At 33.1% G+C, this 15,000-nt stretch overlaps 12 protein-coding genes and 1 non-coding gene across 13 annotated transcripts; 9 read left to right on the top strand and 4 right to left on the bottom strand. All coding sequences in view use genetic code 11, as the record gives it.

Annotated features, from left to right (window-relative positions):
* Nucleotides 1-913: 913 nt before the first annotated feature.
* Nucleotides 914-1,150, top strand: rps15 (ribosomal protein S15). Its single transcript has one exon. It carries the CDS (start codon nt 914-916, stop codon nt 1,148-1,150), a length of 237 nt encoding a protein of 78 aa, YP_008815807.1.
* Nucleotides 1,151-1,284: 134 nt separating this feature from the next.
* Nucleotides 1,285-2,466, top strand: ndhH (NADH-plastoquinone oxidoreductase subunit 7). The gene has a single exon. The coding sequence runs from the start codon at nt 1,285-1,287 to the stop codon at nt 2,464-2,466; it is 1,182 nt and encodes a 393-aa protein (YP_008815806.1).
* A 1-nt stretch (nt 2,467) lies between these two features.
* On the top strand, nt 2,468-4,574 carry ndhA (NADH-plastoquinone oxidoreductase subunit 1). Its single transcript has 2 exons — nt 2,468-3,013; nt 4,035-4,574. The coding sequence occupies exons 1-2, from the start codon at nt 2,468-2,470 to the stop codon at nt 4,572-4,574; spliced, it is 1,086 nt and encodes a 361-aa protein (YP_008815805.1).
* A 93-nt stretch (nt 4,575-4,667) lies between these two features.
* Nucleotides 4,668-5,210, top strand: ndhI (NADH-plastoquinone oxidoreductase subunit I). Its single transcript has one exon. It carries the CDS (start codon nt 4,668-4,670, stop codon nt 5,208-5,210), a length of 543 nt encoding a protein of 180 aa, YP_008815804.1.
* A 183-nt stretch (nt 5,211-5,393) lies between these two features.
* On the top strand, nt 5,394-5,924 carry ndhG (NADH-plastoquinone oxidoreductase subunit 6). Its single transcript has one exon. It carries the CDS (start codon nt 5,394-5,396, stop codon nt 5,922-5,924), a length of 531 nt encoding a protein of 176 aa, YP_008815803.1.
* A 214-nt stretch (nt 5,925-6,138) lies between these two features.
* On the top strand, nt 6,139-6,444 carry ndhE (NADH-plastoquinone oxidoreductase subunit 4L). The gene has a single exon. The coding sequence runs from the start codon at nt 6,139-6,141 to the stop codon at nt 6,442-6,444; it is 306 nt and encodes a 101-aa protein (YP_008815802.1).
* Nucleotides 6,445-6,898: 454 nt separating this feature from the next.
* On the top strand, nt 6,899-7,144 carry psaC (photosystem I subunit VII). The gene has a single exon. It carries the CDS (start codon nt 6,899-6,901, stop codon nt 7,142-7,144), a length of 246 nt encoding a protein of 81 aa, YP_008815801.1.
* Nucleotides 7,145-7,263: 119 nt separating this feature from the next.
* Nucleotides 7,264-8,760, top strand: ndhD (NADH-plastoquinone oxidoreductase subunit 4). The gene has a single exon. It carries the CDS (start codon nt 7,264-7,266, stop codon nt 8,758-8,760), a length of 1,497 nt encoding a protein of 498 aa, YP_008815800.1.
* A 128-nt stretch (nt 8,761-8,888) lies between these two features.
* Nucleotides 8,889-9,851, bottom strand: ccsA (cytochrome c heme attachment protein). Its single transcript has one exon. It carries the CDS (start codon nt 9,849-9,851, stop codon nt 8,889-8,891), a length of 963 nt encoding a protein of 320 aa, YP_008815799.1.
* A 77-nt stretch (nt 9,852-9,928) lies between these two features.
* Nucleotides 9,929-10,008, bottom strand: trnL-UAG. The gene has a single exon. It is a non-coding gene; the product is annotated as a tRNA-Leu (tRNA).
* Nucleotides 10,009-10,327: 319 nt separating this feature from the next.
* On the bottom strand, nt 10,328-10,507 carry rpl32 (ribosomal protein L32). Its single transcript has one exon. The coding sequence runs from the start codon at nt 10,505-10,507 to the stop codon at nt 10,328-10,330; it is 180 nt and encodes a 59-aa protein (YP_008815798.1).
* Nucleotides 10,508-11,174: 667 nt separating this feature from the next.
* ndhF (NADH-plastoquinone oxidoreductase subunit 5) lies at nt 11,175-13,325 on the top strand. Its single transcript has one exon. The coding sequence runs from the start codon at nt 11,175-11,177 to the stop codon at nt 13,323-13,325; it is 2,151 nt and encodes a 716-aa protein (YP_008815797.1).
* Nucleotides 13,326-13,431: 106 nt separating this feature from the next.
* On the bottom strand, nt 13,432-13,668 carry rps15 (ribosomal protein S15). The gene has a single exon. It carries the CDS (start codon nt 13,666-13,668, stop codon nt 13,432-13,434), a length of 237 nt encoding a protein of 78 aa, YP_008815796.1.
* Nucleotides 13,669-15,000: the final 1,332 nt, after the last annotated feature.

Raw genomic sequence — 15,000 nt, 5'->3', positions numbered from 1 at the left:
AGGTATCACTTTTCACGATACCTAAACCTAAAAGGTGGAATAGCGATTTTCGAACCATTTCCTATAAGAGAATGGTTTCCATTACTTTGAGAAATGGATTCTATATCAAACTATAGCTATTGCATTAAAGAAGAAAAGAAACTAATAGAAGTCGAAGACGCGGAATGGTAGTGAATAGAGAAAAAGATTCTTCTGATTTTCTTGTTCCTGAAAATATTCTATCTATCTCCTAGACGCCGTAGAGAATTGAGAATTTTCATGTCTTTCAATTCTCGTACTCGTAATTGGAAAGTTACGGAAGGAGATCCATCATTTTGCAATGAAAACAACATAAAAAACTCTGGACAATTTCGAAATCAGACCAAGCGTCTTAATACATATGCAAAAAAATTCATTATTGGCCCACCATTGATTACAAGATTTAGCTTTTATGAATCGCTATTGGTTTGATACGAGTAATGGCAGCCGTTTCAGTATGTTAAGGATACAGATGTATCCACAATTCATTTAGAGTTACTTAATAGCCTATTTCTTATACTATATCTCTATCCCGTGAAATTCTCGAGCCGAAAGATGGATGCATATGCTGTGTTTCATTTTGCTAAATTATATCAATTAAATGGTATATCAATTCTATAAATTGGATATAGCAATAAATAAATCAGCAAAATTCTTTTATTTTAGATAGAAGAAATGTTTCTTCTATCTAAAATAAAAGAATGTACCCTTCTATGCAAATCCAATTTGCATCGATAAAATAAATCCAAATTCCAGATTCCAGCAGTAGATGAATAATTGCAAATTTTTGTGTGTACGAGATTAGAATAACTTCAAAATAACTGACATAATTTTTTATTTTTCCTGATCAGAAAAATACATGAAAAAGAAAGGAGGTAGAAAAATTTTTTGATTTATGGTTAAAGAAGAAAAACAAGAAAACAGGGGTTCTGTTGAATTTCAAGTATTCAGTTTCACCAATAAGATACGGAGACTTGCTTCACATTTGGAATTACACAAAAAAGATTTTTCATCGGAAAGAGGTCTACGAAGACTTTTGGGAAAACGTCAACGTTTGCTGGCTTATTTGGCAAAGAAAAATAGAGTACGTTATAAGAAATTAATCAGTCAGTTGGATATTCGGGAGAAGTAATTTAATCGTTCGAATTTTTTTCTTATTTTATTAGTAGTCTTATAGTAGTCTTAGATTTTGCATTTTGATGAGCCTCGTTTTGAGGAATTCATGGAATAATCCATTTTCATGGAAAAAAGAATAAGAACAAGGATATGAGTCTACCGCTTACAAGAAAAGATCTCATGATAGTCAATATGGGCCCTCAACACCCATCAATGCATGGTGTTCTTCGACTGATCGTTACTCTCGATGGTGAAGATGTTATTGATTGCGAACCCATATTAGGGTATTTACACAGAGGAATGGAAAAAATCGCGGAAAACAGAACTATTATACAATACTTGCCTTATGTAACACGTTGGGATTATTTAGCTACTATGTTTACAGAAGCAATAACGGTAAATGCACCTGAATTCTTGGAGAATATTCAAATACCCCAAAGAGCCAGCTATATTAGGGTAATTATGTTAGAATTGAGCCGTATAGCTTCTCACTTATTATGGCTTGGACCTTTTATGGCGGATATCGGGGCACAGACTCCTTTTTTCTACATTTTTAGAGAGAGAGAATTGATATATGATCTATTTGAAGCTGCTACGGGTATGCGAATGATGCATAATTACTTTCGCATCGGAGGGGTAGCTGCCGATCTACCTTATGGATGGATGGATAAATGTTTAGATTTCTGTGATTATTTTTTACGAGGAGTTGTTGAATATCAACAACTTATTACACAGAATCCTATTTTTTTAGAACGAGTTGAAGGAGTCGGTTTTATTAGCGGAGAAGAAGCTGTAAATTGGGGCTTATCGGGCCCAATGTTACGAGCTTCTGGAATACAATGGGATCTTCGTAAAATTGATCCTTATGAGTCTTACAATCAATTTGATTGGAAAGTACAATGGCAAAAAGAAGGAGATTCGTTAGCTCGCTATTTAGTACGAATCGGTGAAATGAAGGAATCCATAAAAATTATTCAACAAGCTGTAGAGAAAATTCCGGGAGGACCTTATGAGAATTTAGAAGCCCGACGCTTTAAGAACGCAAAGAATTCCGAATGGAATGATTTTGAATATCGATTTCTTGGTAAAAAACCTTCGCCCAATTTTGAATTATCAAAGCAAGAGCTTTATGTAAGAGTAGAAGCTCCAAAAGGGGAATTAGGAATTTATCTGGTAGGAGATGATAGTCTTTTCCCCTGGAGATGGAAAATTCGTCCACCTGGTTTTATTAATTTGCAAATTCTTCCTCAGCTAGTTAAAAAAATGAAATTGGCTGATATCATGACGATATTAGGTAGTATAGATATCATTATGGGGGAAGTTGACCGTTGAAATGATAATAGAGATAGAGGTAGAAACTATCAATTCTTTTTCGAAATCGGAATTATTAAAAGAAGTCTACGGACTGATATGGATTCTACCCATTTTGACCCTCCTACTGGGAATCACAATAGAAGTACTCGTAATTGTGTGGTTAGAAAGAGAAATATCGGCATCGATACAACAACGTATTGGTCCTGAATATGCTGGCCCGCTGGGACTGCTTCAAGCTATAGCAGATGGAACTAAGCTACTTTTAAAAGAGGATATCCTCCCATCCCGAGGAGATATTCCTTTATTTAGCATTGGTCCCTCTATAGCAATCATATCCGTTTTATTAAGTTTTTTAGTTATCCCTTTGGGATATCGTTTTGTTTTAGCTGATCTTAGTATTGGTGTTTTTTTATGGATTGCTATTTCAAGTATTGCTCCTATTGGTCTTCTCATGTCGGGATATAGCTCAAATAATAAATATTCTTTTTCAGGTGGTCTACGAGCGGCTGCTCAATCTATTAGTTATGAAATACCATTAACTTTTTGTGTACTAGCAATATCTCTACGTGTGATTCGTTAAAATAGGATCTTTTTCCTCTAAAATACATTGAATGCTTATCTTCCTTTGCTTATTCTGTATTCGGATTGGTAAGTTAAACTAGATAGCTATATGAGTGAAACAAAACAGCTTATTAATTTGTAGTAAAAATATAAAATCTCATTTCCTATGTACAAGAAAAAAGTTCAAGTAAACATAAGGAGTGTAAACTCTTTACCCCAAGGTTGAGATTGTTTGATTAGTCATCATATCTTGAAGCGGGCAAGAATAAAGGATTCGCGATATGGAATTCCATTACTAGAATATTTTGAGTTATTACTATAACTTAAACTTATAACCATAAGGCAATCCATCAAAAGTTAGTGAGGGATTAGAAACACTAAAGTACATACAGGATTAGTAATGAGAGAATCTAAATCATTAGACATTTTTCCTCATAAAAGGAATCGTAATAAAGACTTGAAATTGGTGGAAATGATCAAGTAGTACTTTCTTCGGATTCCGGTCTAGAGTATGTTCCCATTCACTTGTTAAAGAAATGGCTATCAAGAACGAATTAACCCTTTATTCTTTTTTTTAAGTATACCCTTCCCCGGGAAAGAAGAATAGGACAAAAGATATGGAATGCAATAGAAAAAAGGATCTTTATTTATTCTTTCCTTCCTTTATCCCTATTCATACGGAATTCCTCATGAACTAATGCCCAATTCTTTCCATTTATTAATTGCTATAACGAGTGTTTTATTCCAATATTAAGTTATTACCGAACAAAGAAAAATTTTATTATATAAAGGATGAGATCAATTCGGAAGCGCTTTTTTGTTATTCTAGCAGACAGAATTGCTTTGGTCTAATTTGGGGCTTTCCAATCAATTTTATCTTACCTAATTCTATCTACGCCCAGGGAATAATCCGAAATGAAACAATCCTTTCTTTTTTTCTGATCATAGAGGAGCCGTATGAAGCTAAGGTTTCATGTACGGTTTTGGAATAGCGGTGGGAACTGTGATGTTATCATCGACTATGATTATCTAACAGTTCAAGTACAGTTGATATAGTTGAAGCACAGTCCAAATATGGTTTTTTGGGGTGGAATCTTTGGCGTCAGCCTATAGGTTTTCTAGTTTTTCTAATTTCTTCTTTGGCAGAATGTGAAAGATTACCCTTTGATTTACCAGAAGCGGAAGAAGAATTAGTAGCAGGTTATCAAACCGAATATTCTGGTATTAAATATGGTTTATTTTATCTTGTTTCTTACCTAAATTTATTAGTTTCCTCTTTATTTGTAACTGTTCTATACTTAGGCGGGTGGAATTTATCTATTCCCTATATATCCTTTTTTGGATTTTTCCAAATGAATAAAATAATGGGAATTTTGGAAATGGTAATAGGTATCTTTATTACATTAACTAAAGCTTATTTATTTCTCTTCATTTCTATCACAATAAGATGGACTTTACCCAGGATGAGAATGGATCAGTTATTAAATCTTGGATGGAAATTTCTTTTACCTATTTCTCTGGGCAATCTCTTATTAACAACTTCTTTCCAACTAGTTTCACTATAAATAAGAATACAATAACAGTAAGAATATTTTCAACACAAAAGTTCTCTCAAACAAGAGAAAGAAACATACCTTTTTCATACATATATTTAGAATATGTTCCCTATGCTAACTGGGTTCATTAGTTATGGTCAACAAACAATACGCGCCGCAAGATACATTGGTCAAGGTTTCATAATTACCTTATCCCACACAAATCGTTTACCTGTAACGATTCACTACCCTTATGAAAAATCAATTACATCGGAGCGTTTCCGGGGGCGAATACACTTTGAATTTGATAAATGCATTGCTTGTGAAGTATGTGTTCGCGTATGCCCGATAGATCTACCTCTTGTGGATTGGAGATTTGAAAAGGATATTAAAAGGAAACAATTGCTTAATTATAGTATTGATTTCGGAGTTTGTATATTTTGTGGTAACTGTGTTGAATACTGTCCGACAAATTGTTTATCGATGACTGAAGAATATGAACTTTCTACTTATGATCGTCATGAATTGAATTACAATCAAATTGCTTTGAGTCGGTTACCAATCTCCATAATGGGAGATTACACAATTCAAACAATTAGGAATTCGCCTCAAAGTAAAATAGACGAAGAAAAATCTTGTAATTCAAGAACGATTACTGATTACTAGGTATTAGGATTTTTTTGTTAGAAAAATCCATTTTTACTAACTATAACGAAAAAAGAATAACTACTGCTTAACAACTTATATACATATACAAAAAAATATCCTAATATCTTTTTCCTTCCTTGAATCTTTTAGTTTTAGTCATTTCATGAAAAATTTTATACTATAAATTTCTTCTTATCCATAATGGATTTACCTGGACCAATACATGAGATTCTTGTGCTATTTGGGGGATTTATTCTTCTACTAGGGGGTCTAGGAGTAGTATTACTTACCAACCCAATTTATTCTGCCTTTTCGCTGGGATTAGTTCTTGTTTGTATATCCTTATTCTATTTTTTATTGAATTCCTACTTTGTAGCTGTCGCACAACTTCTTATTTATGTGGGAGCCATAAATGTCTTGATCATATTTGCTGTAATGTTTGTAAACGGCTCAGAGTGGTCTAAAGATAAGAATTTTTGGACTATTGGAGATGGGTTTACTTTACTCCTTTGTATAACTATTCCTTTTTCACTAATGACTACTATCCCAGATACGTCGTGGTATGGAATTCTTTGGACTACAAGAGCAAACCAAATAGTAGAACAGGGTCTCATAAATAACGTTCAACAAATTGGGATTCATTTAGCAACCGATTTTTATCTTCCGTTTGAACTCATTTCCCTAATTCTTCTAGTTTCTTTAATAGGTGCAATTACTATGGCTCGACAATAAGAAATACTTCGAATGAGTCAAAATTCTTAGAATTTCAAATATAAAATAAATAACTAAACAATCACAATTTTGATTTAGTAAAACCCATCTACTGCCAACACAACAAAAGAGAAAAGAAGGTATTTGTTGCGTAATTGTTCTATTCTAATTAATTGAATCGGTTCAATTCTTGTCCTCATATTGAAATGAATCGAGATTGATAAGGAGTTAGTTAATGATGTTTGAGCATGTACTTTTTTTGAGTGTCTATTTATTTTCGATTGGTATCTATGGATTGATCACAAGCCGAAACATGGTTAGAGCTCTAATATGTCTTGAACTTATACTGAATTCAATTAATCTAAATCTCGTAACATTTTCTGATCTATTTGATAGTCGCCAATTAAAAGGAGACATTTTCGCGATTTTTGTTATAGCCCTTGCGGCTGCTGAAGCAGCTATTGGACTATCCATTCTTTCTTCCATCCATCGTAACAGGAAATCAACTCGTATCAATCAATCTAATTTTTTGAATAATTAGACATAGAATCCTCTAAAGAAAGGCACATATATAATAATACGGAACATTAAGATGAATAGAAATCTGATCTTATTTTCTTATTAGTATTTAATAATATCCATTTTTTGAGTAGGTTATTTCAGAGTATTCTTTTTTACTTATTGAATATTGCATTTTTACAATCCATTGATATTACAATTTGAATATTGCAATAATTTATATTGAAAAGATGATACCCAATTTATTGGCTAATTCGAATTAGTATGTAGAATTCATATAATTATGACTGTTGAAATCTTAAATTCAAGTCTCTTGGTTCTTTTCACGCTTTCTCACAAACGGATTAATTATTTGTTAAAGTTTGGATAAACCATTGCTTCGTCTGGTGTCTACAATACATCTAATTTATATAGTACTAATTTCATTTTTACCAGATCGAAAATTTTTATGTTGAAAAGGAAAATTTAGAGATCCAATGTCACATTCTGTAAAAATTTATGATACATGTATAGGATGCACTCAATGTGTACGAGCTTGTCCAACAGATGTATTAGAAATGATACCTTGGGATGGATGTAAAGCCAAGCAAATTGCTTCCGCGCCGAGAACCGAAGATTGTGTGGGTTGTAAGAGATGCGAATCCGCCTGCCCAACAGATTTTTTAAGTGTCCGCGTTTATTTAGGGCCTGAAACAACCCGCAGCATGGCTCTATCTTATTGATACGTTACAAAAAACTCCACTTGAATCGTCTGATTCCTCTTTACCGAAGAAGCCTGTGCTCGAAATAATTGAGCATGGGCTTTTCTGGTCAAAACGTATCTTGTCTTTATTACTTTATCATGAGTTATTTTCCTTGGTTAACAATACTTGTTGTTTTGCCGATATTTGCAGGTTCATTAATTTTCTTTTTACCTCATAAAGGAAATAAAATCGTTAGGTGGTATACTATATCTATTTGTTTATTAGAATTCCTTCTAATGACTTATGCATTCTGTTATCATTTCCAATTGGAGGATCCCTTAATCCAATTAAAGGAGGATTCTAAATGGATAGATGTTTTGGATTTCCACTGGAGATTGGGAATCGATGGACTTTCATTAGGATCCATTTTATTGACAGGATTTATCACTACTTTAGCTACTTTAGCGGCTTGGCCGGTTACCCGGAATTCGCGATTATTCTATTTCCTGATGCTAGCAATGTATAGCGGTCAAATAGGATTATTCTCTTCACGAGACCTTTTACTTTTTTTTATCATGTGGGAGTTAGAATTAATCCCTGTTTACTTACTTTTATCCATGTGGGGGGGAAAGAGGCGTCTGTATTCAGCTACCAAGTTTATTTTGTATACTGCAGGCGGTTCCATTTTTTTCTTAATTGGAGTTCTGGGTATGGGGTTATATGGTTCCAATGAACCCGGATTAGATTTGGAAAGATTGATTAATCAATCATACCCTGCAACATTGGAAATACTACTGTATTTTGGCTTCCTTATTGCTTATGCTGTCAAATTGCCAATTATACCTCTACATACGTGGTTACCAGATACCCATGGGGAAGCGCATTACAGTACATGTATGCTTTTAGCCGGAATTCTATTAAAGATGGGAGCATACGGATTGATTCGGATCAATATGGAATTGTTACCTCATGCTCATTATCTATTTTCCCCCTGCTTGGTAATAATAGGAGCGGTGCAAATAATCTATGCAGCTTCAACTTCTCTTGGTCAACGAAATTTCAAAAAAAGAATAGCCTACTCCTCCGTATCTCACATGGGTTTCATAATTATAGGAATTGGTTCCATAACCAACATTGGACTAAATGGAGCTCTTTTACAAATATTATCCCATGGATTTATCGGTGCTACACTTTTTTTCTTGGCGGGAACGGCTTGTGATAGAGTGCGTCTTGTTTATCTCGAAGAATTGGGGGGAATATCTATTCCAATGCCAAAAATTTTTACCATGTTTAGTAGCTTTTCAATGGCTTCTCTTGCCTTGCCAGGAATGAGCGGTTTTGTTGCAGAATTAGTAGTATTTTTTGGACTAATTACTAGTCCTAAATTTATGTTAATGCCAAAAATGCTAATTACTTTTGTAATGGCAATTGGAATGATATTAACTCCTATTTATTTATTATCTATGTTACGCCAGATGTTCTATGGATACAAGCTATTTCATGTTCCAAATGAAAATTTTGTGGGACCACGAGAACTATTTCTTTTAATCTGTATCTTTTTACCAGTAATAGGAATTGGTATTTATCCAGATTTAGTTCTCTCGCTATCCGTTGACAGGGTAGAGGCTCTATTATCCAATTATTATCCTAAATAGGATTTTCTATTTTTAACAAAATTCAAAAAAAAGTAAAAAAGTCTAATTAGATCTATCTCGAATTTTTGAGAACCCTTTGAAGGTTCTCAAATCAAACAAAAAAGGAAAAAAGGTTTTATGTTATGTAATCATTTAGATGGTAATGTAAATGAACCATAACTATGTAAACCTATTCCTAACAGATTGATACCAAAATAGCAGATCCAAATTATAAGAAATCCTATCGAAGCTACAAGTGCGGAATTTGTACCCTTCCAATTTGGATTTGTTCTACTATGTAAATATATTGCAAATATGGTCCAGGTAATAAATGCCCAAGTTTCCTTAGGATCCCAATTCCAATAGGATCCCCATGCCTCATTAGCCCATACTGCTCCACAAAGAATACCCATGGTTAAAAGAGTAAACCCTAGACTAATGACACGATAACTCCAAGAATCCAAACGCTCAGTTAATTGATATTTGTAATAATTTGGAAATGCGGGAAAAGAGGTGTTTTTTAAAGCACTTCTTTTTGCATATAAATATTCAATCTCACTAAAGAAAAATGTTTTAAGTAAAACATTTTTTTTAAAAAAGAAATCGAAATTCTTTCGAAATCTAATGATTAGAAGAGCGGCGGATAATAAGGATCCGCACAAAAGAGTTGCATAGCTTAGTAACATCATACTGACATGCATCATTAACCACTGAGATTGTAGAGCAGGTACTAGTATTGTGGATTGATGCATTTCAGTTAAAAGACCCGATGTGGCAAAGCCTTGCGTTAAAATAGTACTTGGCGTAGTTATTGTGCTTAAATCATTTTTCGAGTTCTGTATCTTAGGAATAGTATGAAGAATATACAGAGCCCATGAAAGGAAGATCAATGACTCATATAAATTACTTAATGGAAAATGTCCCGAAGAAACCCAACGAGAAACTAAGAATCCTGTTATAGAGAAAAAAGTAGTTATCATTCCTTTTTCTGACGAATCACGTAATCCCCTAAGTTCACGAACTAATAAGGTTATCAAATGAATCGTAATCACAATTGAAATGGTTGAGAAAGAGATATGAGTTAGTATATGTTCTAAAGTTGCAAATAGCATAAGGATAAGGTCCCATTACAAAATTGGAAATTTCGAATTTAATCCATTTTCTAATCTATTGTATTCTTTTTCGAGAATGCCGCCACTCGGACTCGAACCGAGATGCTTGAGCACTGCTTCCTAAGAGCAGCGTGTCTACCAATTTCACCATGGCGGCTAACTTAAAATAATAGTTAACTTAAAAGAATAATAGTTATTTTGAATCGTCGAGATTGGGAGAGGCCATAGAATTTAGGAACATTAGAATTTCATCATTAACTACAAATAATTTTGTATTTTAGAAAAATTTATAGAATGAAAGCCTTTACGCTCTTATTAATATGATTTACCAGTCCTAAACTCATTTATATGGGAATTTTGGATAAGATTAGGTAGAGGTTGTATGTCCTATTGCAAGAATAGTCTACTTTTTAATTAATCTGAATTATTCATTCAGATTAAATAATTGGAATTTCTTTGATTATTCCAAAACCTTATTATTTGTTTGTTTGTTGCCCAGAAAAACCTTTTGGTTTTGGATGCTCGTTGCCGCTAGAAAATGGTCTTGATTTTGCTAAAGAATAAGATTGTACTATGGAAAAATAAGTCTTTTTCTTCCAAAGATTTTTACGAATACGCTTTTTTGACATCGAAGTACGTTTTTTTGGAACTGCCATTTAAAAGGGGAATTATTTTTTTCTAGTTGTATGTGAAAGACATCTATTGCCGCAAATCAATCCTTCTTTCTGTTTTTTCTTAGTATTTATACTTAGATACTGAAAGATACTGAAATAATTCTTTTTTAGTTCATTTTGTCTAATGTGGATAAAACAAGAGTTTTTTAAGTTTCCATTTAAATCAATTTATATATCAAATATACCCCATATATAAATATATGATATGGGGGATAAGCCCCCATATAAGATGGGGAGATAAAAAGAAGGAAGGTAAAATTCAATTAGTCTCTTAAACAAGACATTCTAAAACTTAGAGAATTCTAGTCATTAGGATTTCCGTTTCTTTGGAATTCAATCAATCAATTACGAAACAAGAGAGCTCCTTTATTTTAAAAGAAATACAAAAATGAATAGTTTGTAGTTTAATAAATATTTTTTTTAACTAATAACTAGATAACGAAATTCTTTGATTCACTTTTTGAATTTAAGCAACTAAACCCATTCTGAATTTTTGAATATTTTAATGAGGAAAAATCCAGAATTCCAGTATTTTTTCTTATTCTTATTTTGTTTTTTTAATTCCTTTAGATAGGTTCGGTGAATCGGAAACAATTTTATAGAAAAATTGAACTATAAATTTCAACTAAAAATTGCTATTTCTTTTCTTATGGAACATACATATCAATATGCCTGGGTAATCCCTCTTCTCCCACTTCCAGTTATTATGTCAATGGGATTTGGACTTTTTCTTATTCCGACAGCAACAAAAAATCTTCGTCGCATATGGGCTTTTCCTAGTATTTTACTCTTAAGTATAGCTCTGGTATTCTCAGTTCACCTGTCTATTCAACAAATAAATGGAAGTTCTATCTATCAATATCTATGGTCTTGGACCATCAATAACGATTTTTCTTTAGAATTTGGATACTTGATCGACCCCCTTACGTCTATTATGTTAATACTAATTACTACTGTAGGAATCTTGGTTCTTATTTATAGTGACGATTATATGTCTCACGATGAAGGATATTTGAGATTTTTTGTTTATATAAGTTTTTTTAATACTGCCATGTTGGGGTTGGTTACTAGTTCCAATTTGATACAAATTTATTTTTTTTGGGAACTTGTCGGAATGTGTTCCTATTTATTGATAGGCTTTTGGTTTACACGGCCAATTGCAGCGAGTGCTTGCCAAAAAGCTTTTGTAACTAATCGTGTAGGGGATTTTGGTCTGTTATTAGGAATTTTAGGTTTTTTTTGGATAACGGGTAGTTTAGAGTTTCGGGATTTGTTCAAAATAGCTAATAACTGGATTCCTAATAATGGGATTAATTCCTTACTTACTACTTTGTGTGCTTTTTTATTATTCCTTGGTGCAGTTGCAAAATCCGCACAATTCCCTCTTCACGTATGGTTACCCGATGCTATGGAAGGACCCACTCCCATTTCGGCTCTTATACACGCAGCAACTATGGTTGCTGCGGGGATTTTTCTTGTAGCTCGACTTTTTCCTCTTTTCATATCCCTACCCTTGATAATGAATTTTATTTCTTTAGTAGGTACAGTAACACTCTTCTTAGGAGCCACTTTAGCTCTTGCTCAGAGAGATATTAAAAGAAGCTTAGCCTATTCTACAATGTCTCAATTGGGTTATATGATGTTAGCTCTCGGTATAGGTTCTTATGAAGCTGCTTTATTCCATTTGATCACTCATGCTTATTCGAAAGCTTTATTGTTCTTAGGATCTGGATCCGTTATTCATTCAATGGAACCTCTTGTTGGATATTCACCAGATAAAAGTCAGAATATGGTTCTTATGGGTGGTTTAAGAAAATACGTTCCAATTACAAGAACTACTTTTTTATGTGGTACACTTTCTCTTTGTGGTATTCCACCTCTTGCTTGCTTCTGGTCCAAAGATGAAATCCTTAGTAATAGCTGGTTGTATTCACCTTTTTTTGGAATAATAGCCTCTTTTACTGCAGGATTAACTGCATTTTATATGTTTCGGATATATTTACTTACTTTTGATGGGTATTTGCGTGTTCATTTTCAAAATTACAGCAGTACTAAAGAAGGTTCGTTGTATTCAATATCCTTATGGGGAAAAAGCATATCCAAAGGAGTCAATAGAGATTTTGTTTTATCAACAATGAAGGGTGGAGTTTCTTTTTTTTCACAAAATATACCCCAAATTCCTGGTAATACAAGAAATAAGATAGGATCCTTTAGTACTCCCTTTGGGGCTAAAAACACTTTTGTCTATCCTCATGAAACGGGAAATACTATGCTATTTCCTCTTCTTATATTACTGCTTTTTACTTTGTTCATTGGATCTATAGGAATCCATTTTGATAATGGAATAAAAAAAATATCGGAGTTAACCATATTATCAAAGTGGCTAACTCCTTCAATAAACTTGTTCCAGGAAAGTTCTAATTCTTCCATAAATTCATATGAATTTCTCATTAATGCAATTTCTTCTGTAAGTTTAGCAATTCTTGGTCTATTCATAGCATATATCTTCTATGGATCTACTTATTCTTTTTTTCAGAATTTGAATTTTCTAAATTCCCTTGTAAAAAGCTTTTTGGATCAAGTAAAAGAAAAGATATACAGCTGGTCATATAATCGTGGTTATATAGATGTTTTCTATACTAGGGTCTTTATCAGTGTTATTGATGGAATTATCAATGGAGTAGGTCTTGCTGGTTTTTGTATAGGAGAAGAAATTAAATATGTAGGAGGGGGGCGAATATCGTCTTATCTATTCTTTTTTTTATGTTATGTATCCTTGTTCTTATTCTTTTTTCCATGAAAATGGATTATTCCATGAATTCCTCAAAACGAGGCTCATCAAAATGCAAAATCTAAGACTACTATAAGACTACTAATAAAATAAGAAAAAAATTCGAACGATTAAATTACTTCTCCCGAATATCCAACTGACTGATTAATTTCTTATAACGTACTCTATTTTTCTTTGCCAAATAAGCCAGCAAACGTTGACGTTTTCCCAAAAGTCTTCGTAGACCTCTTTCCGATGAAAAATCTTTTTTGTGTAATTCCAAATGTGAAGCAAGTCTCCGTATCTTATTGGTGAAACTGAATACTTGAAATTCAACAGAACCCCTGTTTTCTTGTTTTTCTTCTTTAACCATAAATCAAAAAATTTTTCTACCTCCTTTCTTTTTCATGTATTTTTCTGATCAGGAAAAATAAAAAATTATGTCAGTTATTTTGAAGTTATTCTAATCTCGTACACACAAAAATTTGCAATTATTCATCTACTGCTGGAATCTGGAATTTGGATTTATTTTATCGATGCAAATTGGATTTGCATAGAAGGGTACATTCTTTTATTTTAGATAGAAGAAACATTTCTTCTATCTAAAATAAAAGAATTTTGCTGATTTATTTATTGCTATATCCAATTTATAGAATTGATATACCATTTAATTGATATAATTTAGCAAAATGAAACACAGCATATGCATCCATCTTTCGGCTCGAGAATTTCACGGGATAGAGATATAGTATAAGAAATAGGCTATTAAGTAACTCTAAATGAATTGTGGATACATCTGTATCCTTAACATACTGAAACGGCTGCCATTACTCGTATCAAACCAATAGCGATTCATAAAAGCTAAATCTTGTAATCAATGGTGGGCCAATAATGAATTTTTTTGCATATGTATTAAGACGCTTGGTCTGATTTCGAAATTGTCCAGAGTTTTTTATGTTGTTTTCATTGCAAAATGATGGATCTCCTTCCGTAACTTTCCAATTACGAGTACGAGAATTGAAAGACATGAAAATTCTCAATTCTCTACGGCGTCTAGGAGATAGATAGAATATTTTCAGGAACAAGAAAATCAGAAGAATCTTTTTCTCTATTCACTACCATTCCGCGTCTTCGACTTCTATTAGTTTCTTTTCTTCTTTAATGCAATAGCTATAGTTTGATATAGAATCCATTTCTCAAAGTAATGGAAACCATTCTCTTATAGGAAATGGTTCGAAAATCGCTATTCCACCTTTTAGGTTTAGGTATCGTGAAAAGTGATACCTGTGAAGATCGTGCATTTCAGTCACATTCAGATCCGTTTTTCGAGTCCATGATATAACCAAATTGGATGGATCTTCCACCCGTTTAGCTAAGAAAGAATAGATGCAGAGGTGGATAATAGATCGATATGAAGATCATGAGCTGCCCCATAATGAAACCGCCAGTAGTCGCGAATATCTCCTTCTTCCTTAACCCAAGATTGGAGAAAGAAGATCTAAGAGGGACCTATGGAGAATGTGGTCAGAAATCCATAATAGAGTCCGACCACAACGACCGAATTAATTATCCTCATCGATAAACTTAGACTACTTAAGTAGAAAAGATTTGAAAATCATGGCATGGGTCTCCTTTTTTTCTTTCTTTAGAGTTTTCTATATGCACAATTTCTCGATGTTTCGATGAGAATTTCTTGACTTTCCAT

Source organism: Setaria italica, plastid (assembly GCF_000263155.2).
Source record: "Setaria italica plastid, complete genome".
NCBI classification, from domain to species: domain Eukaryota; kingdom Viridiplantae; phylum Streptophyta; class Magnoliopsida; order Poales; family Poaceae; genus Setaria; species Setaria italica.
The sequence above is the reverse complement of the archived record's forward strand: the minus strand, read 5'-3'. Positions and strand labels throughout refer to the sequence as shown.